This window comes from Ascaphus truei, chromosome 9 (assembly GCF_040206685.1).
Source record: "Ascaphus truei isolate aAscTru1 chromosome 9, aAscTru1.hap1, whole genome shotgun sequence".
NCBI classification, from domain to species: Eukaryota; Metazoa; Chordata; class Amphibia; order Anura; family Ascaphidae; genus Ascaphus; species Ascaphus truei.
In genome coordinates, this window is record NC_134491.1 from 8,868,976 (window position 1) to 8,893,266 (window position 24,291).

At 44.0% G+C, this 24,291-nt stretch overlaps 1 protein-coding gene across 10 annotated transcripts in view; it reads right to left on the reverse strand.

Annotated features, from left to right (window-relative positions):
- MIPOL1 (mirror-image polydactyly 1) overlaps positions 1 to 24,291 on the reverse strand; it is a 434,635-nt gene that overhangs the window by 279,774 nt on the left and 130,570 nt on the right. For all 10 annotated transcript variants that reach the window (XM_075613311.1, XM_075613313.1, XM_075613312.1 and 7 more), the window contains 2 exons: positions 20,091 to 20,286; positions 16,246 to 16,366 (listed from right to left, as the gene is read on the reverse strand). In XM_075613311.1, the coding sequence (XP_075469426.1) occupies positions 16,246 to 16,366; positions 20,091 to 20,179 (210 nt within the window). In that variant the 5' untranslated portion in view covers positions 20,180 to 20,286. The remainder of the gene's footprint in view (positions 1 to 16,245; positions 16,367 to 20,090; positions 20,287 to 24,291) is intronic.

Below are 24,291 nucleotides of genomic sequence, written 5' to 3' on the forward strand. Positions count from 1 at the left end.
TCCAAATTACTGGGCTCATACAAATGTGGCCATTGCAATATTTGCACTTATATGACCAAAACTACGCACTTTTCCAACAGTGACGAATCACGTAAATTCAAAATCAGATCGTTTATATCCTGTCAAACATCTTTTGTAGTGTATGTCTTACAATGTGGTTGCAAAAAACAATATGTGGGTCTCACTAGCAGAATGCTCAAGATTCGCATCTTAGAGCACTTGAGACTCATTCGTAACCACAATATGATGCATCCAGTACCCATACACTTCAATACATGTCCATTGGGTTCAATCAAATCCTTTAAATGTATGGCCATCGAACATATTCCCCTACCTCCACGTGGAGGAGATCGGAAAAAAATCCTTCATCAAAGAGAGGCCCATTGGATTTTTACTTTAAACACTTTACAACCCAATGGCCTTAATGTAGAATGGGATTTACGGTGTTTTTTATGAACTAATTAGGATTTAAATATTATCTGTATTCATTAGTACCATGCATCGAATAATCTTTAGGTTTCTAGAACATACCGTATATCTTCATTTTTTTAATTTTTTATTTTTTATTATTACAACATTGCTCATGTACATTGTTCCAATGTCAATGGCTATGCACTGCTTTCTGTATTTTCTTTGTTTTTTCATGCCACTTTCCCCCCCCCCTTTCACCCCTCCCCCCCCCTCACCACCCTCCCAAATCCTCCCCTTCTCTGTTCCCTTCCCACTTTCAGCCCCCCCCTCCTCCCCCCCCCCCCACTTATTTCATCCTTCTTCTTGGTCACATCAAGGTCTTTATGCAGATTTACAGTATTCAGTACAGTCTTAAGTTATATGTTATATGCATTTCAATTATGCCATAGCAATATTCAGACATTAGTAATTACTGCCTTATATAATAGATCTAATGGCCAATATCATTAGTCTTCAGCAAGGTTGCTAGCATCTTTTTATTATTTTATATTACCCACATGCCTATAGATTAGCCTTAGTTTAAGTTATGTTCACTATTAAAATGCAATATGTCAATACTGGCTATACTAAGATATCACTATGCCTTTAAAAGCAGCATTGTGTCTAAACATTTCCTGGGGCATGATGGGGTTAACATTGTTCACTACCCGTTTTTTCGCGGGCTTTTTGTGTTTAAATGTCTGGCCAGCACCACGTCTCCTCACTCCAAGACGAAGCCCTATCTCCAAGGGTGAAACGCGTAGAGGAGGAGATCGTGGTGTAGCCCCCAGAGTGTGTCATCAATAAAGTTGTTTTACTTCATCCGGGACCTGTTTGGACTTTTGTCATGCGCAGTAGCGCCTTCTCTTCACATCCATCGTTCATACTCATTGAAGGCAGCACGCGGACATCGGAGGGAGGCGCGAGCAGGACCCAGACCGGAGTGGAGAACAAAGGTAAGAGATTTTAATCTTTTTTGCCTCTCCATACACTCCGGTCACCCTAGGGCCCATGAATTGCTCCCTCGCATCCAGTCACATGACGGTTTGACACCGTAGGTGCTTGCTGCTCAGCTGAAGCGCAGGACAGTTACTTGCTACCTTTAAAATACCACCCTGTGCGAACTCTCTAAGACAGTCTTTTTCAACGAGGTTTCCCCAGGCATCCCTAAAGGGTTCCCTGTAATTTTCTGGTCATTTGAAAATTGTACCAAATACAGAAGAATTTATAATGCATCTGATCACAAAGATGCTATTAGAGATGGTTGGGGTGCCTCAGAATTTCACTTAGGGTTCCTTAACCAAAAAAAGGTTGTCCAGTACTTAGAAGTACTGTATTGCAGCTTTCAAATGTGTGCACCATTCTTTGCTCATGTGGGTATGTGCTCCTTATAAAAGCAATATGAGTTGTGTCTTCAGGGGTATTTGCTGCTGAGGTGCACAAAAATTGAGAATATTTCAGGTCAGCAACTAAATATCTTTATATGAAAGCGTCCACATTATTGTAACGGCTATAGTTGCTCCCTTACAAGATTGCCGGATCTATACTTTGAGAAAGGACGGTTGCACTTTGGGATCTCCCTGAACCGCCAACAGTGCGGTGTGAGGCCCAGACAACCGAACTCAAAAGAAGGCCTGTCCAGCCGGAACCCGGAAGTAAAATACCATATTTTTTGCCCCAAACACTCAAACCTCACTGATTTTAGTCCTTGGAATTTATTAGAATAGAAGAAATATCCCAACAAAGAATAATGCCGTTTTCCCCAAACAACAGAAGTAGAACACCATTTTACCCATTTTCTCTCATAGTCCTTGGAAGTTAACATCCAGGCTATTGTCATCCAAATGTTGTCCACCCTGGGACATTTAACTCTTTCAGTGCCAGAGGGGTTATGTGCCACTGAGCTTTCGGCAACTCTGTGATTGCTCTTCAGTGATAACATGGTCACGACAACACTGAAGTGACATAAACAGAAGAGCAGGGCCAGCTCGTGTTAACCACAAACGATATCTCCCCTACAAAATCAGCAAAAAAGGAATGATGTTCACTGAATGTCACAAGAGGCCCGCGAGTGCCGACACTTGTGACGTTCAGTAAATGCTATTAGGACATCCAAGTGATTAAAAAAGGTCCTCTTACACCCAGGGGCAGATTTCCTACAAGGCTGATTAGGCTATAGCGGCAATTTTCTGGGGGGTGTGGCAATTTGTGTTTGTGAGAGTGTGTTTTAGCTTTTTCAGACGAGCCCCCATCTGTAGAATTGTGTTGTCATAGCGACCCAACGTCAAATGACTCCACGATGTCACATGACAACGTGGCATCACATGCCGCAATGGGGGAGGGCTGCCTCAGGGCCTACAGGCGGCAAAAATCTACGTCCGCCACTGATTACACCCAAACACAGAAAGTTGCCAGTAAGCCAATCAGTAAGGCCAATATAAAACTCTATTTGCTTGCTAGTAGGAAACAGCTTGGCTGCCATCTTGGAAAAATAGAAAGTAGTTACATATTACAACATTACATTTTTCGCTAATGTGAAGGATCTTCCAATTGGCCATTTTGCTTTCAGTTGGGACAGCAACGTATTGTAAAGCCAATCTGGCAGTGAAAGAGTTAAGGATGACTGGTGTTCTACAATGGAAGATCCCCTAGATCAGATTCTCAACTTCTTCACTGCTAAAGGGCCCTACAACCCAGGCACCATCAGCAGTGAAAACGTTAAAGGAGGCATTAGCTATGTGAGACTTTGCTGCTTCAAATTCTTCTTTGTATTCAGCTTAGACTGAAGTACTAGAAGTTATGAAGCCAACAGAATTGTTTTAATTAATCAGGGAGGGATTGTCCTAGCCATTCCTGGTAGAATGCAAGTTTTTATAAGGAACAGTTGTAAGGATGCAGGACTCGCAGCGCTCACAGCGCGACCCCTCCCTACCTCTGAATGCCCCCGCTGCCGTGAGACGGCTCTCTCATCTCTCCCAATCTGCTCCCGCTGTGCGGGAGCGCCTCCGTCGTTCCCGACGGACTAACACTGCCCGCGGACACTCAGTGCTCTGGCGGACCCCTCTGGTCCCGGGCGCGCGCTCTCCGACATTACGGTATTTCCACCTGGCCTGGCAACGCCAAAACACCACACTCCGGACACGCTCCTTCTGCTGCGGGTGCGTGCATATATACGTCCCCACCTCAGTATAAGGGGCGGGTCTGGTCTGCGGCAGCACCGGTGTAAAAACGGTCAACTTATTGTTTTTTAATATATGTGTATTAGAATTGTCAGTCCCCTACAACTATTTTGTTATTCTGGAATATATTGACACCATACAAGCATATGATACAGCACAGATAACAGCCTAGGTATCGTGGAAAAAGGCATAGTTTATGGCTTGCTTGATTAGATCACATTTAACCAGTACATATAGCCGTCAAGGTCAACTAACATGAATCATGTAACGCCTGTATGCCCGCAGACCTGGCCAGTCCCCAGTACGGAGGTGGGTAAGGGTATAACATGCACCCACAGCAGTGAGGGCATGCCCAGAGTGTGGTAATAGCGTTGCCAGGCCTGGTGAGTAAGGGTTAACATAATACTTGCAGAGTCCGGGGTGCCAGAGGTCGGAGTGTAATGTTCAAGTGCCAGAGTTCAGGGGTTTGAGAGAGCAGCGTAGTGATGTCCGAAAGCCAGGGTTCAAGGGCAGGAGAGAGCAGCGTAGTCAAGTCCAAAGCAGAGTTCAAGTTCAAGCCAAAGGAATCCAAACAGGGGCAGGGACAGGAACCAGGGCTGAAACAAACAAGGGAGCTGGGCATAGACACTGCACACACAGGAGCTACAGGAAAGCTATGCAGAGCAAGGACTGAGAGGAAGGAGTGGGGTTATAAGGAAAGAAGGGCCAATAGAAGCAAGGGGTGGAGCAGGGGTGTGAGTGGGTACTTGCAGGGATAGGTCAGTGAGAGCAGGGGAGGAGAGAGGAAGGTAATCAAGCGTTATTGCCTGCAACCGATGGGGGGCGGAGCCAGAGCGTGCGGGTGGCAGCTAACTAGAGCGGGTGCGCGTGACTTCTGTAACCCTGCGCGCGCACCAGAGTCTGAGGCCAGTACAGCGGAGGAGGCGCACGGCACAGGAGACAGAGGAGAAGGAGGAGCGGAGGAACCAGGTAGGGAAAGGGCAGGGATGACGGAGGTACGCCGAGGGGCGCGTGTACCTTGATAGAGAACCGCAATCGGGAGCGCGCGCGGTTGGTGAGGGGACCGCGCGCATGCGCAGAGCGTGAGCCTGGGCGTGCGGACCGTGCCGTGGAGGAACGGCTAAGGGAGGGAGATAGAGATTGGGGACGTAGGGGAGCGGAACAGCTAGCCACTGCGGGACCTGGGGTAACGGGGACACGCTGGGAACCGCGAGTCCCCCGATCCGTTACAAATCATTGATATTTATTGGAGCCTGGACAAGAATAATTTCCATTGAAGTCATATTCCTATTGAGTCAGCAACATAAGGCTAATATGTCTGAATCCCAGTCAGCTATTCTTGCGACCTATGCCTCAGTCACCATAATTGGATTGCAAGTTCTATGGGAGAGAAACTCATTGTGCCTGCAAAATGATATGTACATCACTCCATACATTGTCTGCGCTACATAAGAAAAAACATTATTATTAATATAGGCATTGACAAGGAATATGATGCAGGGAAAAATTCTGTATTCAAAGAGGGAGACTGTCCCCCAAAAAGACATGACTTTCCCCAAATAACCAGTTTGGGGAAGTAATCTACAAATAGATACAATCTGGATGTCGATTAATCTTTTCATACAGTAGCTACGATGTACCAGGCTTCATTGTTTCATGTGGTGCAATCTGGCGGGATATGCTGTTATATTTTGCGCCAACACCACCATTCAATCCTATGGAAACTTTGTGATATTGTGCGTTGTAATGGGATATGTTGAGTCAGCTTAGGAAGTATATCTGTATTTCAAATGCATAAAAAGGATTTGTAGAAGTTTTAAAATGATTGACATTAATAGTATGGTTACGCAATAAATTAATTGCATTAACAACAAAGTTTGGAGTTTGGGTATCTCTTTAATATTTCGTACTTACAGATGAACATGCACATGCCACTGCCCTAATCATGGGTGGGAAAGGAAATCCTTTCACATGGTACAGCAAGCAGACACATACGCTCATCTTTTAAACTAATAACAACGAATGAAGACGTGTTGCCTGTAGAAAATAAAGTGTTGGATTCATAAGAAGCTCTATTCTACTACATCTCACAAAGGCCGTTAACAAGGGTAGTGGTTCAAGGGAAGGAAAAATCTGGAGGAACAGTATGAGGGAAAGATCAGGGTCATATATGCGAGACTGATTAAACAAACCAGAGGGACATGTGGGAGGTAACAGATTAGTAAGGGAAATGTGTAGGAGACTGACAGAGCATGAGAGAGAAGGGAGAGTGAGGGGTAAAGGATGCTAAAATGGAAAAGGGCTATGGGACACATGGAAGAGACTGGAGAAGCAGTGGTGACAATAGGCAGAAACCAAAGGAGTATACGAATGAGAAGGAAGGAAAAGGTAGATATGGATAGACAAAGAAAGCATAAGGCAGGTAATATTGAAGTATATATTGTTATTATGGCTTTGACAGCTGTTTCTTTAGTTTTGAAATGTAAATGTTATTCTATGCCTCGTGTTTGAAGACTGCACTTGTTGATGCATGCGGCATTACCACTTACAACTATTATTTTTACATAATTTAGTTGTGGGAGTGGAGAGTTACTGACTTGTACATTATTCACATCTTTATGTTATGATCTCAAGAAGTGAACACATTTCACTGGCATAAATTAAGATGCCTACAAGTGAACTGTCATTAGATAGGGGAGTCAAGACTTTAAGTGGCCCTACACCTCTGAGCAATAGCAGCTGGCACATGAAGGCAAGATAAGGACACACCTTGCAGCTAATCAGTAGACTGGGCATTTTATAGCCAAGGCAGATCCCCCACACCCTTGATGCGTGATAGCCCATAAACCACCAGAAAGAAGCGTAAAAACTTTGAGTCATTATACAAGGAGGATGAATACAAAAAATAAGTCTTAACAAACACTTGTCTATTTATTTACATTTTTCAATTATTGGTCTAGGAACATGTTACATGCTGGTAGCTTCTGGTCACATCAAGTTCGGGCAATAGCAAACTATCTGATTATGAAACCCTATACCCCAGAGGCTTGTGTCACTAGCATACTGCATAGGGCCTATTATGCTTTTGATATCAATTATATGGGAATAGAGAAATCTAAAAACGTGTGCCCCAAGTGTTCCCTGGAAAGAGCAGACTGAAAACACTGTTTGTGGGATTGTCTGGTTATTTCTGATTTTTGGGATAAAGTTCTGCAGTATATAGAAGAAGTTATTGGGGTTACTACAATAAAAGAGCCGTAGCCTGGCTGTTTGGAAATATGGAAAGTTGGAAAGAGGTCAATGTACGGAACAATGTCCCAAGGTTAGCAGAGATTGTCTCGCTTGCTGCCAGGAAACAGAGATGGTGAAATGGCTAAAACCTGAACCCCCCACTTTAGATATTTTAAACGATTATCTGAATAAATTGATGATGGACAAATTAGAAGCTGAGACGAATAAGAATTAAGAATCGAGAATTTTTTTTAAAATGGGAAAAGTTTATTGATACTATATTGCAACAAGAGAGGGATTCAATCACACAGACATTTGAGCATACCTCCTGGGGTCTCCTCAGTGGGTCACAAGCTATGGGTCACAGATAATCTCACCCTTGAGGAAATATGATAGTATATGGCTAGTGGGGGAGATGGTGAATGGGGAGTTTTATGCCAGTGTAGTGGTGGCTGGTCCAGCTGGATGGATGGTACCCACATTTGGATCCAAGTGAGAACGTTGGATGTTTCACCTAGAGGAGAGTATAGCGGTGGCTGGTCCAGCTAGTGCTCTACCTTCCCCTGTCATGTAAGTTCTAATAAGATGTAGACAGTGACAGGCTATCTAATGGAGTTTCCCCCCTCCTCATGCTGACTTCCTGAGTTACTTGTGTGGTGGTGCATGTGCTGGGCCCTCCCTCTTTGAGCTACAGGAAGGAAGTGCCTAAATTATAGCTTGAAGTTCAGCCCCATAGGGGTGAGACCTTGAGTTAGTTCTAGCCTATCCCTTCATGGGGTAGGATGTGTTGGAGAATGTCTCCGCCCGGCCGGAAGTGAGAGGTGCTCAACCCCTCATTGGCTGAACACATAACATAATCCAGCTAGGCCTCACCATTACCCGCAGGCCAGTTCCATCCAGAAACCTACCCTATCAATTTGAGCATACGCTGCAATAACACCATTTGTGGCTGCTGAAATAAAGAACATCCTCATTTGTACCTTTGGCTCTGCTGCAGTCTGTATGGAGAGAGGTAGAGAGATTAAGGATTGTCATAGCGGGGACTCCGGTCAAGCACTGCTGAAGCCCCCTATGTCTGGAGGTGCTGACACCACGAAGAGAAGAACCAGAGTGATCTCTAAAGGTCTGTCCTGTACCCCCACACCATTGTGGGAAACTCATCTCTCCTCTACCCAGCAGGTAACCAGCACTACATCAAGCAGTCGCATAGCCATAATCTCCCGGGGGGGGAGGTGGGGGGTATGTGCTACCCCAGATTCTGTTAGGAGGCTGTATGGTGATAGCTTTGATGTTAATCTTTGAAAATGCTATTATCTGTTTTTGAAGTGAAACTTCTTTAGCGGCGTGAATGCAGTTGATGGAGGCGGAGGTAAATGGTGACGAAAGTGACATCCGTCCTGGCAGAAGAGGCCATCAGTGTTGCCAGCTTCCACCAGGAGGAGTCACCGCTGGACAGACACGCAGACACACACACCACCCTTCCTCCCCTCTCTCTCTCTCCGAGATCTGGGCACTGTGGCACCACCGGGGGGAGGAGAGAGGGAGGGAGGCTGCTCCGGTCCGGTAACGGGGAGGAGGGGTGAGCACGCCGCATCCCCCACAGCTCCGCATCCCCGCAGCCCTCCCGACCCAGTGAGCAGACGAGCACAATCACCCCCCCCCCCCACCAGTCAGCCGCCAAACACCCCTGTGTCCCCGTACCTCCGCCGAGCAAGTCACAGCTCCGCCGGGGGAGAGTGTGGGGGCTGCTCCGGGGCACTCAGACAGATCCCCCCCCTCCCCGTGTCTCCGTACCTCCGCCACAGAAGGGGGGAGCTGCTCCGGCAGAAGGCACTAGCACACATGACCGTGTCAGCAGCCCCGCGGGGAGGAGGTGAGGGAAGTGAAGAGAGTCAGGAGAGAGGGGGGGGGAGGCAGGACCCTGAGAGACACACACACACCACACACAGAGAGACACACACACACACTGGCTGACACACAGACACAGACTGGCACACACACACACACACACACACATCAGGAATTCACAGTTATAAATATAGAAATGCAAATAGCTAAAACACGAGTTCTAAGTCAAACTTAATTTGCACAATTTTGGCACTGAAATTGTGTTTTTTCATTATTAATTAAAAACATCACCATTACAAATACAATTTCTGTGACACAACAGTGACAAAAGTCACTTAAAATGCGCGTGCTCGGCACACACACACACTTTTTTGTTTTCATTTTTATTATTATTTGTGTTAATGTGTTGAATTTTGAAATTAGAAGTATGATGAGCAATACTAAAAACTATTTTGTGTAAAAGTATGTTTTTCTGCATTTCTTATTATTGATTTTTATTATTATTTTACCTGTATTGTAATGTTGTTGTTTAATGTTTGTAAACCCAATAAAAAAAAACTATTAAAAAAAAATAAAAGAAATGAGCTTTGAGCCTGAAAGCCGACCAAAAATACTCAGAGCTCGAGAGTGCAAAGCAGCAGTGGAAACATGCTGGGTACTAAACCTACCTACGATAACAGGATACTATGCAACACTGTTAAACCCCTGTGGATTGTCTATCCAGTTTTCTGGGTATGCCTATATAGATTAAACAAGGACAAGAGGGCCGGGTCAGGGGTTTAAAAGGCATTCAATACCAACCAGCTAACATGGTAGCAAAGTGCTCTGCCTTCTAAAAGAGTACTGTGTACAGGATGAAACAGGGTAGTGCATGTATAACACAATGCAATACAAACGAGATAAGAATTAGTATCCTTGAAGTTCCAGTTCTAGCTGTGTAGTAAAATAACAAAGTAGGGAGAGGGAGGAGGGGGTATGATACCTTTTATTGGACCAACAAATCGTTGATATGTTACAAGCTGTCAAACCTCTCAGAGTTCTTCATCAGGCTCACCCACCTTTCTTTGCTGTGGTAACTTTGAGCAAGTCACTGTATATACCTGCATCTTTGGCACCATAAAAATACATTTAAAGTTCTTCAGGAAAGGCATGAAAATACAATTATTTTTACGAGCATCTCCTGCCAAAAACACAAACCGTGTCAATCAGAGGCTGTATGAGAGCAGCATGTCCATTAACATGGCAAGTAGTTTTCACTCAGTCTCAAATTCAGACCATAATCTGTCTCCTTCCAAGAGCAAGCAAGTATACGCACTACTGAATTGCTAAACGTCATAATCTTCTAGGAGAGTGTGAATAAAAGTTCAGTAAATCTCCGAGCAAGCCAAGACGAATGGTGGAATCCATCATTATCACTGTCATTGTGTCAGTGATGTCTGTACTGATTAGAAGTAACATGAAATTTGAGCTGGAACACTCATGATTTTATACCTTCTTAACAATTTGCAATAGGATCCAAGTGTCATTTGGTGATATAAGTAAATAATAATAATAGTAAAAGGAAATATAGATAGTTTCTCTTCTTTTTTTTTTTTTAAGCCAGTGCCCATAATATAAGAACTTAGAGAATTGGTTGCACCAACTCATTTGTATTCTGCTATATTTTCAGGTTGGCACGGAAACCAACCTCTGCTGGCTAAAAGGTTATAGCAATGATGAAATCTACCATTCTTAAGGCATGTGTTGACCTAACTGTCAGTTTACTGACATCCACTTGCAACTCCTCAGGATGAGGCTGTCACTGCTCTTCCAAGAACAGAAATGGTTACACTCGCCATTGAGACATTCTGATATTGCACTAAATATACCGTATATCCTTCCTTGATGATCCTCGCAATTCATAGTAATTAGTGCACCTACAGTAGGATTTACTGCAGATAATAACTCCACATTTCAGCAGGGACCTTTAAAGAGAAGGTTCAAATCCCATCATCCTAGACAATTAGAGTAAGGGTTTGAATAAAGTATTTCAGGGGTGCAGCCAGTAGGAGGAGACACACTGATGGGGTAAATGTTACTGTTTGCATTCTGAGTGTATGATTGTGGATCCAGAGGGAAGAGTCCTAAATTGGTTTAGCTATCAGCACACCAGACATCATACTCTGAGATCACCGTCATGGAACATTATTTAAACTAGTAAAGAGCTTGTTTAAGACATAGCCAAGAATTATGTCAAGCGTGTGACAGATCTAGGAAATCATCACATGTTTGCTTTTGACACGGTCAAATAAGCAGGACAACCCGTCATGACATTAGTTGTATATGGAAATATATAATTTTCCTGAGCTACTGTATGTGAAAACGGCTATATTTTTGGCCGCTGGATTGTTGAGCTGCAATTGAGTAGTAATACCAGTGGTTCTCAACAGCCTCCAACAGGTCAGGTTTTCAGGATATCCCTGCTTCAGCACAGCAGACATATCCTGAAAACCTGACCTGTTCGAGGCTCTTGAGTACTGGAGTTGAAAACCCCTGATATAGGCTATACTTAAGACAACCCAAAATGTTATAAAACCTACTTCTACACTAGAGGAGCTAGAAAAAACTATACTTTAAACACAATTATTGCACGTCTGTAGTCTTCGATTTATGGATTTTGGCTACACCTTAAAAAAAGAATATGGTCTTACCTTGCTCTTTTTTTAAACACTTTGTTTATTGCTATTTTAATATCATAGTTACATAGTAGATGAGGTTGAAAAAAGACGTACGTCCATCAAGTTCAACCTATGCTAAATTTAGACAACAGATACTTTATCCTATATCTATACTTACTTATTGATCCACAGGAAGGCAAACAAAAAACCCCATTAAGGGGAAAAATAAAATAAATTCCTTCCTGACTCCAAGAATTGGCAGTCGGATTAATCCCTGGATCAACATCCTTCCCATGTATACTTATTTGGTATATCCCTGTCCCTTCTAAAAAGATGTCCAACCTTTTTTTGAACAAATGTATTGTATCTGCCATCACAGTCTCCATGGGTAATTAATTCGACATTTTAACTGCCCTTACTGTAAAGAACCCTTTCCTTTGTTGCTGGTGAAATCTCCTTTCCTCCAACCTTAAGGGATGGCCCCGAGTCCTTTGTACTGCCCTTGGGATGAATAGTTCATTTGAAAGCTCCTTGTACTGTCCCCGAATATATTTGTATATAGTTATCATATCCCCTCTTAGACGCCTCTTTTCTAATGTAAATAAATCAAATTTAGCAAGCCTCTCGTCATAGAATAGATTGTCCATCCCCGTTTTTAATTTGGTGGCTCTTCTCTGCACTCTCTCTAGTTCCAGAATGTCTTTTCTAAGGAGTGGTGCCCTAAATTGTACTCCATACTCAAGGTGTGGTCTTACTAATGATTTTTATAGGGGCATAATTATGTTAACTTCCCTTCCATCCATTGCCCGTTTAATGCAAGATAAGATCTTGTTTGCCTTTGCAGCTACTGCATGACTTTGGGCACTATTGCTAAGCCTGCTGTCTACAAGCACTCCTAAATGCTTCTCCATCAAGGATTCTCCCAATTTATCCCCATTTAATTTGTAAGTCGCCAGTTTATTCTTGCATCCCAAAGCATAACCTTACATTTATCTGTATTAAACCTCATCTGCCATTTACCTGCCCACGTTTCCAGTCTCTCCAAGTCCTTCTGGAGAGAAATTATATCTTGCTCTGATTCTACTACCTTACACAATTTAGTATCATCAGCAAAGATGGAGACTTTTCTCTCGATGCCAACCTCAAGGTCATTAATAAACAAGTTAAAAAGCAGGGGTCCCAGTACCGATCCCTGAGGTACTCCACTCACGACTTTAGCCCAACCTGAAAAAGTTCCATTTATGACAACCCTCTGTTGTCTGTCCTTCAACCAGTTTTCAATCTAGGTGCATACATTATTACTGAGTCTAATTTGCTTAATTTTGTACACCAACCTCTTGTGTGGAACCGTATCAAAAGCTTTTGCAAAATCCAAGTAGACCACATCAACTGCATTATCTTGGTCTAAATGCCTACTTACCTCCTCAAAGAAACAAATAAGGTTAGATTGGCATGATCTATCCTTCATAAATCCAGGCTGACTATTACTAATGATTTTGTTTTCCATTAGGTATTCCTGAATATTATCCCGTATTAAACCTTCAAGTAGTTTCCCCACTATTGAAGTCAGGCTTACAGGTCTGTAATTCCCCGGTTGTGAACTAGCTCCCTTTTAAAATATAGGCACCACATCTGATTTACGCCAATCTTGTGGTACTGAGCCTGTGGAAATGGAGTCCTTGAATATTAAATATAATGGTTTAGCTATTACTAAGCTTAACTCCTTGAGAACTCTTGGATGTATGCCATCGGGGCCAGGTGCCTTATTTACTTAATTTTTTCAAGCCGCTTATGAACTTCTTCCTTAGTTAACCAATTGTTCATTAATATGGAGGTTGTGGCTTCCTCCTGCGGCACTATTATTGAAATTGATTCTTCCCTGGTAAACACAGAGGCAAAGAATTTGTTTAATACCTCTGCTTTTTCCTTATCTCCAATAATCTGCCTACCCATCTCACACTGAAAGGGTCCTATATTTTCTTTTCTCATTTTTTTGTTATTAAGGTACTTAAAGAACTTTTTAGGGTTGACCTTACTTTCTATTGCAATCCTTTTTTCATTATCCATTTTTGCTAATTTGATTGCCCTTTTGCAATTTTTGTTACATTGCTTATAATTCTGATACGATGTCTCCGTCCCTTCTGACTTAAAGAATCTAAACGCGAAGGCGTCTTCTTGTCCATTTCCTCCCCTAACTGTTTATTTCGCCACATTGGTTTTGACTTATTTCTTTTTGTTGTAATGCTAATCTCATTGCCCCAGTCAATATCTGGATAATTAAAATCACCCATTATACAAACATGACCCAGTTTTGATGCCTTCTCCATTTGCAAAAGTATTTTAGCTTCCTCAATCTCACAGATATTTGGTGGTTTATAGCATATCCCTCCAAACATTTTCTTTATACTTTTACCTCCACTGCTAATTTCTATCCACAAGGTCTCTACATTTTCAGCATTCTCTTCATAGACATCATCCCTTATTATAGGCCATTTGCTTTTGATAAAGGCCATGTGAGGCCGAAACGTCACGTCGTAGCTATTGGCAAAACATTTGCATTCTAAAATTCGCAGTGCCCTGTTCTTTCCACCTTTTCCAGTGATGATTGGATTACCACACAGAGAATCACCAGGAGCACCGGAATTTGTATTTAATATATTTGCTTTATATAGGTGTGCAGCAGTTCCCTTATCCTAGACGTTGTTTTTAGTACAGGAAGCTCTATCAGTGTAATTTCACATAACCTTCAGCTCCCCATAGAGCAGGGCTGCGCAAACTGGGGGGTGGGAGATTTGTCTAGGGGGCGCAGGCGGTTGCAGAAGTACCACGCTCTTCCCCAGGCATTTAACTGAAATGCCAGGGAATCGCCTGAGGCCTCTGCAACAATAAAACTTACCGGGATACAGACGCTGTGACGCGTCTCCATGGTAACGCGGCATCAAATGACGCAGCGGGGTCATGTGACGTGACGTCACAGGCGGCAAATAACGCTGCGGGTCACGTGACCTGAAGTCACGTGACCCTGGAGCGTCATTTGACACGGCTGCCAGGTAGGAGGGCGGGGGCGCGAGCTCCGGAGCAGGCAGACAGGGGGGCGGGGGGGGGGGGGGCGCAGCAGGAAAAGTTACACTCCCCTGCCATAGAGGATAGAAAGATACAATGTTACTAAATTATCCAAATAAGGTAAGGAGGCACAGAAATTTACTTAAATAACTATATTGTGCATGACAAAAGTAGACCAGGTGGACTACTGTATAATACGTGGTATAATGTATTTATTTTGATTATTGTGTTAATATTTAGACCTTTCTTGAAACATTAAGCACACATTACCTTACATAACAACATTGAAATTACAGTTTTTCTTAATTGGAGTGTAGCTTACTTTTAAAAATACTTTGTATTTATACAAATAGGAATCAGAAATAAAATAATTGTGATATCTGTATTTTGTCACAGGGGTCAGTAATTAGCCATCCTTGGTTGGTGATGTTATTCATAACACTGACGGCAGTATTACACTCAGACTTCTGATTTTTCTGGAACCGCACAAACATTCTCTCCTGACGTATTCACCTGATGTTTTACAAAGTAGCAGTGAGGAAAGGTCTGTGCGGGGCCAGAAGGTGCCTGTTGTTTAGGGCTAATTTCAGGGGAGGTGTACAGTAGCTAAGTGTTAAAGCTGCCTTCTAAGCAATAACCTACATGTGTGTTTTATTTTTTTAAATTAATCAGTTCTGTACTATGAGAAAATACTTGTAGCATTTAAAAAATACAAAGTCACATCCTCTTCCTCTTTGAAACAGGCTCTGGCACACCCCTTTTTGAGCCCTGCAGTGCACCAATTGTATCTAGTGACTGCCTGGTCACATGAACCTCCCCACAGAACTTTGCATCTTGGGTACTCTTCTGCTGCACTGACAGGTATTTAGTGAATCTTCGCAGATCGATCACAGGAGAACAGATCAATCGGCAACTGAGCTAATCACTTGTCAGTGTGTAGATTGTATTGATGCACATATTGAATATAATTTTTTTTTTTAAACAGCAGCTTTAGCGGCTGCTTTAAAAGGTTTATCCCTTGTACACCAATGCAATATTGTAATGTTTCATTTGAATACCGCACGATTTGCACAGCTGAAACCAAATTGCGACCTAAACCGGTATTTTCTCATGGGTTGGACATATGAGAACAGTTTAATGAATACGAAGAGATGTATTTCCGTATAAGTGTTCGCATAGATGACTATATGCCGGGTATATGAGCCAGGAGAGTCAGTATAGGAGAGGGGTAGGGGTGAGGCCTGGCCAACACCAGTATTTGGGCCCCAACTACCCAGGTTGGCCAGCTAGGCCCTACTCACTCTGCTGGGCTCCCCCTCCTCACAAAATAGGCCTGGCCCCTTCAAGACACACTCCTCTGCTCGATAAGTGGCCGTCCCTCTCACTCTGCTAGAAACCTGCCTGCAGGCATGGGGATATGTATGCAAGAACAAGTGAATGCATGTCTGAGCCACTGTATGTATGCGTGAGTGCAGCCCTTTTATAAAGGTTATGTCTGCTATGGGCCCCTACAAACAGTTCCCCCCTGTGGGCCTCTGATATCCCAGTCCGACAGTGGACCTTGTTGCTTTGTGTTTGAAGCATTTGTGTATATCTGTCTGTGACAATGACAGTATCCAAGGAGGGGGGAAGAATTCCCATTTTAAGTAATCCCTTAGGATGAATTAACTTTGGGGGTGGGGGTGTTCCAAGGAGGGAAATTGCAGAGAGAAAAGCACAAAGCATCAATTGTTTCTCCTTTTTTATAACATTAAATAAACAAGTGCAGCATCGGAAGCAGTGCTGGGAGAGTGACATGTGATAACTGTGACCTGTACCTTACTATTTCTTTGCCTCAGATGATCCAACTCCTGTGCCAGTGCTGCCAGTCTGTGCTCCCCCCCTTTCAGGGTGCAAGGGGTCTGGCGGTCAGAGTTGCCGGGTGAACCTGGCCTGTCGCTGGGTGAGGACCAAAAAAAGATTTATTCAGTTTGAGCCAATCACAGCACAGCTGTCTCCTACTTATCCCCAGCAGCCATGTGCTGTCATGTACAGAACGCTTGCTTTACATATTAAGTAGGCAGCCCGGGGACCTGCCAATTGTCTCATTAGCTCAGGGTGGTAAAAAGAGATAACTTTCTTTGCATTCACTGGTCTCAGAGTTGTTCTGTCCTGTAACCCTCACATCAGCAGCCAATCTCTGTTTAACTAGAAGAATGTTTCACCCTGTAACTGCAATCACAATGTCTGTATTAACCCCTACGGAGCTGAAAGGGTCTGCAGAACATCCTTTTCAACAAGTCAACGTCCTGAGTTCATCCCTTCCTGTACTCGGCATTATCACCAGTAACTATCCTTTATCTACCACTCATGTATGGAAGGTGCAGTCTCCGGTGGGAACAAAGTAACATCTTGCCATGATATATCCTTACATGTCACATATCAATATAACATTGTATTATTATTCCCTTTTGATCATTTGAATATTTAATTTAAAATATAGCAAAAACAATGTTGTTATGGTGTCTTAAAGCAGGGGTGCGCAAACTGGCCCCTCCCCCCCCCAGGAGGGGTGGGAGATTTCTTCAGGCGTGTCACCATGGCAACGCGGGATCATGTGATGTGACATCACATAACCCCGCAGCGTCATTTGACGCAGCTCCAAGACAGAGAGGGGGCGCGAGAATCGGGGCAGCCAAGACAGGGGGGCACAGCAGCAAAAGTTTGCGCTCCCCTCTCCTAAAGGATCAATTCATGAAATATCCTACATGTGTTTAAAAAAAAAAAGGTCTTGTAGTATTATCAGGGGTGAGCAAACTTTTTATGCCGAGCCCACCTTTTCATCCATGAAATTTTTTGGGCCCCCCCCCCTGCCTGATGCCATCAAAATCACATGAAAAACAGTATTATTTATTTTTTTCCGTTTTCAATGTTGTGTTTTCACATTTTTTTTCATTATTTCTGTACATTCATAGTACGATTGATACAGTGGCAGCCGACCCTCTCACTTGCAGAGGATCGCAGTGAAGCAGGCTGCCAGCGGAGGAGAGCAGGAACACAGCGCTAATGCAGGGCAGACACCGGAAGGAGGGGCGTTTGACATCACAGCGCTGGGGCGTGCTCCTCCCCCGTACCTCCGAATCCCCCGTGCATGCACACACGCCATCACGTGGCCACCACCTGCACTATCCTGTTTGGTTGCCCGCGCACAGCTTCTACGGCTGCCCGCCCGCGCATAGCTTTTTTGCCCTCCAGCATCTGTTGGCACGCACACACCAGGTTTCGACGCTTGCCCCCCCCACCCCCCCGGGGCGCATTCACCAGTTTGCGCATCGCTGCATTCAATCACAACTCATACAGACACAGCACGCATACTCAATTACTGCGCGCACACTCTGCAGACACTCTCGTGCACTACTGCAAACACTCACTCTCACGCACTGCTGCAGACACTCACTCTCACGCACTGCTGCAGACACTCACACTCTCACGCACTGCTGCAGACACTCACACTCTCACGCATTGCTGCAGACACTCACTCTCACGCACTTCTGCAGACACACACTCACGCACTGCTGCAGACACTCACACTAATGCACTGCTGCAGACACTCACACTCACGCACTGCTGCAGACACTCACACTCATGCACTGCTGCAGACACTCACACTCATGCACTGCTGCAGACACTCACACTCATGCACTGCTGCAGACACACACTCACGCACTGCTGCAGACACACACGCACTGCTGCAGACACTCTCACGCACTACAGCAGACATTCACACTCACGCACTGCTGCAGACACTCACACTCAAGCACTGCTGCAGACACTCACACACACTTCTGCAGCCACTCACATACACTGCTGCAGACACTCACACTCTCACGCACTACTGCAGACATTCACACTCACGCACTGCTGCAGACACTCACACTCAAGCACTGCTGCAGACACTCACACACACTTCTGCAGACACTCACACTCACACACACTGCTGCAGACACTCACACTCACACACACTGCTGCAGACACTCACACATTGCTGCACACTCACACACATTGCTGCACTCACACACCTTGCTGCACACTCACACACCTTGCTGCACACTCACACACCTTGCTGCACACTCACACACCTTGCTGCACACTCACACACATTGCTGCACACTCACACACATTGCTGCAGACACTCACACACTGTTGCGCACACACTCTCACACACTACTGCAGACACTCACACACTTTTACCTGGGTGGGTAGTACTCTGCATGCTCCAGTCCCCCGTGTGGTGGAAACAGACAGGAGGAGGAGGAGGGGCTGTCTGTGTGCATGGAAGGCCCCGCAGAGAGCAGAGAAACAGCAAGGCCCTGCCCCCACAGCAAGGCCCTGCCCCCACAGCAAGGCCCCGCCCCCACAGCAAGGCCCCGCAACAAGCAGAGAAACAGCACGGAGCTTGTTCAACCGCCCGCGCACAGCATCTGCCGGCAAGTCGCCTGCGCCCCCCCTAAATAATCCTGCGCCCCCTCAAGGTGGCATGCCCTGAAGCTGGAGGGCGAGAGGCTCAGGGGCAAATGTGAGGAAGTACTTCTTCACACAAAGGGTGGCTGGCTCAGGGAATAGCCTCCCTGCAGAGGTGGTTGGGGCTAATAAAGTAAGGGAATAAAATAATGCTTGGAATAGACATACGGCTTTCCTATATATGAAATGAACTGAAGGATCTGAGCTTTTACAAAGCAAAGGAAAAAGGACTATGTCGGCTAACAGGCGCTTATGCTGCCATCACATTCTACTTTTCTACTGTATGTCAAGCACCCTTCCATACTTCTGACCTTATCCTAGTCAGCTGAACAGAAAGGGGATGCATAGAAGAAACAAGACATACAGTACCACAACACCCCTTCTCCAGTCTCTAGTATGACCAGTATGTAACCCTTTAACCACTTTACTGTAATTAGTTCACTTTGTTCCTACATGGACTGCACCTTCAAAAGTATCACTGGATAAATCAATCGTCTGGGAGTATCACAACCTTAATACTGGGATTTATCAATCTGTAATTGTTAGGGCAGGAATTTCTATAGTAAGGTAGATAGGTAAAGGACAGACAGAATGGGAGGGACTTCTTATATTCCTCACTCTGTCATTGTCCTATTCATACTGCTCACATAGCATAGGAACCCTGCACAACATCACTAACCAGTACCTATCACTACATTATTGGGAATTCTTACTCTACCACTACCCCATTCCAGATCAGTTCCCCTTATTAACCTGTCTTGCATTCGCTCACTTTTTAACGGTCCCCCTCTAACAATGACCTCTCTTTTTTTACTGTCCTTGATCTATAGCAGTGACCCATCTTGCTCTCATTCATTTATCACAGTGATCTAGCTTTATGCCACCGACCTATAGTAAATGTATCACTCTACAATCACAGCGATTTTTATTCCATAACACTCACTTATCACAGTAACCCCTTACTGTGCCGGTCTTCTACCTAGCACTACATTATCATAGAGATCATGCTCTGTCTCTGCCTTTTGCTTATCATTCCCATATTAAAGGTGTAGTTCCACTTACCTACATACAATGGATTTGCTGAAAGCACACAGCCACAGAACACCTTCTCTACTGTGTCTTATACTCATAACACCACCAATGCTCTAAAACAGATACTTGCCTTGATTTCTCAGCTGAGCTCTGGCATTCACTTGGAACCTGATGTGCCATTTTGGACCCAGAGAAGATCCTTGGACTGGGTTTGGGCATGCTCTTGAGATCAATGCCTGTGGGTTTCGTCTGCTCCTGGGACTGAGAAATGGGCCAAGGGCCAGGATCCAAGCAGAGATCTTGTTCTTCTTTTACAGAGAACGAACCTAAATGTAAAGAATGAAGCAGGGCACATAAGATTACCTTGGAATTTTCCACCATTTAAGTATGAACCCTAGGACCAAATTAAGTCTCTGCACCATGCATTAATCTCTTCAGAAATGTCCTCCCATTGAGGCAGTTAACACTGAACTAAGGGGAAGATTGTAGGTATCAGCAAACCCCCTTAAAGATTAATTTGTTCTTCAATACAGAAATACAGATTATTCTGACTCACACTCTATATCCCTATATATTCCTGCTCTAAATTACTTCAGAATTCTGTAGATACAGGGGACTCTTCTTCATTAAACTTCAATAGTGCTGATTGAGGTAGTATTGTACGGAAACTCCCATTGACTTAAATGGGCATTTCAATGTGAGAGTTCCCCGATCAGCACAATCACAGTTTAATGAATAACCCTCGTAGGGTATATAGTGCACTCAGAGTTGCCCAATACATGACACTGAAAACCTTATATGAAGGTATCATTGCCTATATCCTGCCCTCCTTTCCAGATGCTTCTTCTACTTATTCAATATGCTGTTAAACCGCTTCTCTGTGTGGGAGCAGATTGGAGTCCCATGCACTGGAATGGAGCGGACCATTTCTCCAGCACAGGGAAGAAGCGTCTCAGCATATTGAATAGGGGTTACAATGTATAAAGGCAGATTGCTAGTACTGGTGGAAAGGACGATAATGAAGACTGAATCTTACGTGTTACCCATGAAAATGACAAATGTATATTTTTTTAATGACCTGCTATTCTATGTATAAAAAAGAAGTATGGTATAGTGATAAAGTGAAAAACAGGCGCAAACCGATAAAAGGGTTGAACACTAAATGTGAACCAATATACACTTAAATAAGTGAAAAACAAGAATAAATAAATTCACGTGTATACAGTTCCACCCCCTGCTCTGACCCACTGGGAGGGGTAGTCTTCACTCGTCCCCAAAGGTTACAATAGTAGACACGAGATCCAGGGGGAGCATGGGGAAGAAACAAACCAATCTAAGTGCAGCAGAATGGTAATGGGTTAAATGTAAGTTTCCACAATCTTGGCTCTTTGACGAAGCCGACGTGATTCACGTAGCGAAACGCGTAGAGTGGGAGTGTTCTGCACGGAGCTGTCTGGAGAGGAGTCATTGGAGGTCAGCCCCCACCATACCGAGGAAGCCGGATCTGACGTCAGACGCTGAGCCGTGCGACGACTCACTGGAGCAGAGGCAGAGACAGACGAGTACCGAGAGCTGCGGGATGGTGAGCCAGTTGGCTGCTGATATCCTCACTTACACTTATGAAGCGTGACATGCCCGTTTTTATCATTCATATTGTGAGTGGATTACTTATATTTAGATAAACTTTTTATATCTTGGTTGATCTGTGCTATGCCAGTTCTTGTTCTCTCTTTTGCATTGTGGAACTTAACCTCTTGAGTACCAGAACCACCCTGATGACCACTACTGCGCTTACTCTCCACTGACTAGTAGTCAACCTTGCTGTTTATGACTCTTACATCTTGTAAGTAGTCATTTTGAAAGAGCCAAGATTGTGGAAACTTACATTTAACCCATTACCATTCTGCTGCACTTAGATTTGTTTGTTTCTTCCCCATGCTCCCCCTGGATCTCGTGTCTACTAAAAAAGAAGTGATTACAAATTGCAAATTGATGGAAGTTGATTTATACTACAAGTCTTTAACAAAACAAGGTCCCTATAATGTCATTCCAATCATATGTTCCGTACTCCAGGCCATATTTCCTAAGCGGTGAATGTGCCGTAAGATGTCTTATGGCAGGGGTGGTCAACTTTAGTTCTCAAGGGCCACCAACAAGTCAGGTTTTTAGGCTATCCGTGCTTCAGCACAGGTGACTCAAACAGTGGCTCAGTCAATGAGTGATTGAAACACCACAGCCACCTGTGCTAAAGAAGGGAAATCCTGAAAACCTTACTTATTGGTGTCACTTGAGGACTAGAGTTGGCCACCCCTGTCTTATGGCTTAGCAGCACTTAATAAATAAAGCCCTCAATGTTTTTGTTGATACTGTATATTGCATATTTGCACTTGGTATCATCACTTGTGAGGTGTATCTGAAGCAGCTGTAAGGCATTGTAGGACAGCAACTACCATTTAATGATCACAATGTTATGGTCAGAATTACCTGTATAGTTTTCCAAATGACAGCTAAATGACCTTTTGTAACAGTGTGTAGGAGAAATGTATTCTTCTTCCGCTGGTTGTTGATTGGCAACTGGCTGTAATAACTCTGCTTACTACTGTGAGCACTGTTTGCAGTAATAAACTTACTAAGCGACACAGGAGACAACTCATGGAAAGACTACGCTGCTAATATCCTCCTTAGCCTGCTCCTTCCGTTGAACGGTCAATTGTCTCAAGGGAAGCAAGGCCCCAAAGGGAACTGCACTAAATGGTATCAAATCAGGTGCTTTTCTGGGTTAGATGGGTAAATGAAACAGTGTGTGAGAACCTCTGAGTGAGTGGGTTTTGTGAGTGCGTGAATGAGTACCACTGCGTTACTAGATTTGTAGGGGAGTGCCTTTTATTGAGTGGGTGCACTGGTGATGGCCTCTGAGAGTGTGCATTAGCGGGTGCCTGTTTGTGAATGTGTCCTTGGATATCTGCCACTAAGTTACAGTGTGCATGTGTGAGTGACAGCGAGAAGGATATCGTTAAGTGAAAAAATGAATAAAAGAAGTGTAAAGTAAAGTGAGAGTAGTTACAGTGACAAGGGTAAATGTTAAGTCCTAGGTAAGGTAGTGACAGGTAGTACAGTGCATGCATATGTGCTTCTGATTGAGTGGGTGCATTTGTGTGTCTCTTTACATGTATTAGCACTTGGTATGTTCCACTTATTGACTATGTGCATGGGTGAGTGTCTGTGTACAAATACATGCACGGATGAATGCTACAGAGTTACTGGGTACAAGGAGTAATGCCACTAAATTACTGGGTGCAAGAGCAAGTGCCCCAAGTTACTGGGAGCAAAGACAACCGACTGTGAGTGGGTGATGTCACCCAGTTACATCTTCCTATAGCACAATATGTACAGCCCCACTTTACAAACTATGACTAATTTTCTTTTGTTTTGGACAAGCTTATACCACTTCAGGCATTGCTGCATAAATGATTTGGAGGTGAAACGGTAAATCTGTATGACATCCAATAGCTTTGTATAAACACAAGATGCTACTTTATCTTTGGTGAAAGCTAAACATCTTCGATTGTGAAACTGGAAAGAAGGTATTACATGGGTGAGTTTTGTCACTTTGTTTTGCATCCGGAACATATATTGCCAAGCGGGACTGTTGAAGCATTATGTATTTTCCGGACTATGTACAAGCAGCGAGAGATGAAACAGAGGAAAGAGCATTTGGCGAGAACTGGCCGTGCTGGTTTCTAGTGGGGGTGGTACAAGGTACAGCTTCTCTGGCAAGATCTCTCAGTGGATGTCACTCTTTAATATTGCAGAAGGCATTATTCTGGCTGTTTGACTAAGGACTTGGAGGTGTTTAAGCAGAGGCTCGAAAGTATATTTGTGCAGAGAGTGAATACATTTACATATTATAGCTGCAGCTCCTGGGAGCTGGGTAAATATTCTGTTTATCTCCCCTTGTAAGGCAGCGGGAGGTATAAATACTTGGCTTCTGCAGAGGACAAGGCATGGAAGAAATGTAACATTTTGCTTAGAAATACCTGCACAGCTTTAACAATTTCACTGCCAGCCAAAGCCTGCAACACAGATTCCTCCCAACATTGAGGGGGCTACAACCTTTGCATTTAGACACCTGCAGAGTATTACTCCTAATTTCTGCACTGCAAAACAACATCAGATCATTGCTCCTAAGCTATTTGCTGAAAAGCACCTGCAGAGAATCACTTTTAATCCTCTGTTATACAACTGCAGATCATTGCTCTTAAATGTCTTGCTTCTATATACCTATTGTGCACAGCTTTGCTCCTAACTCATTTGTTCCTATACGTCTGTAG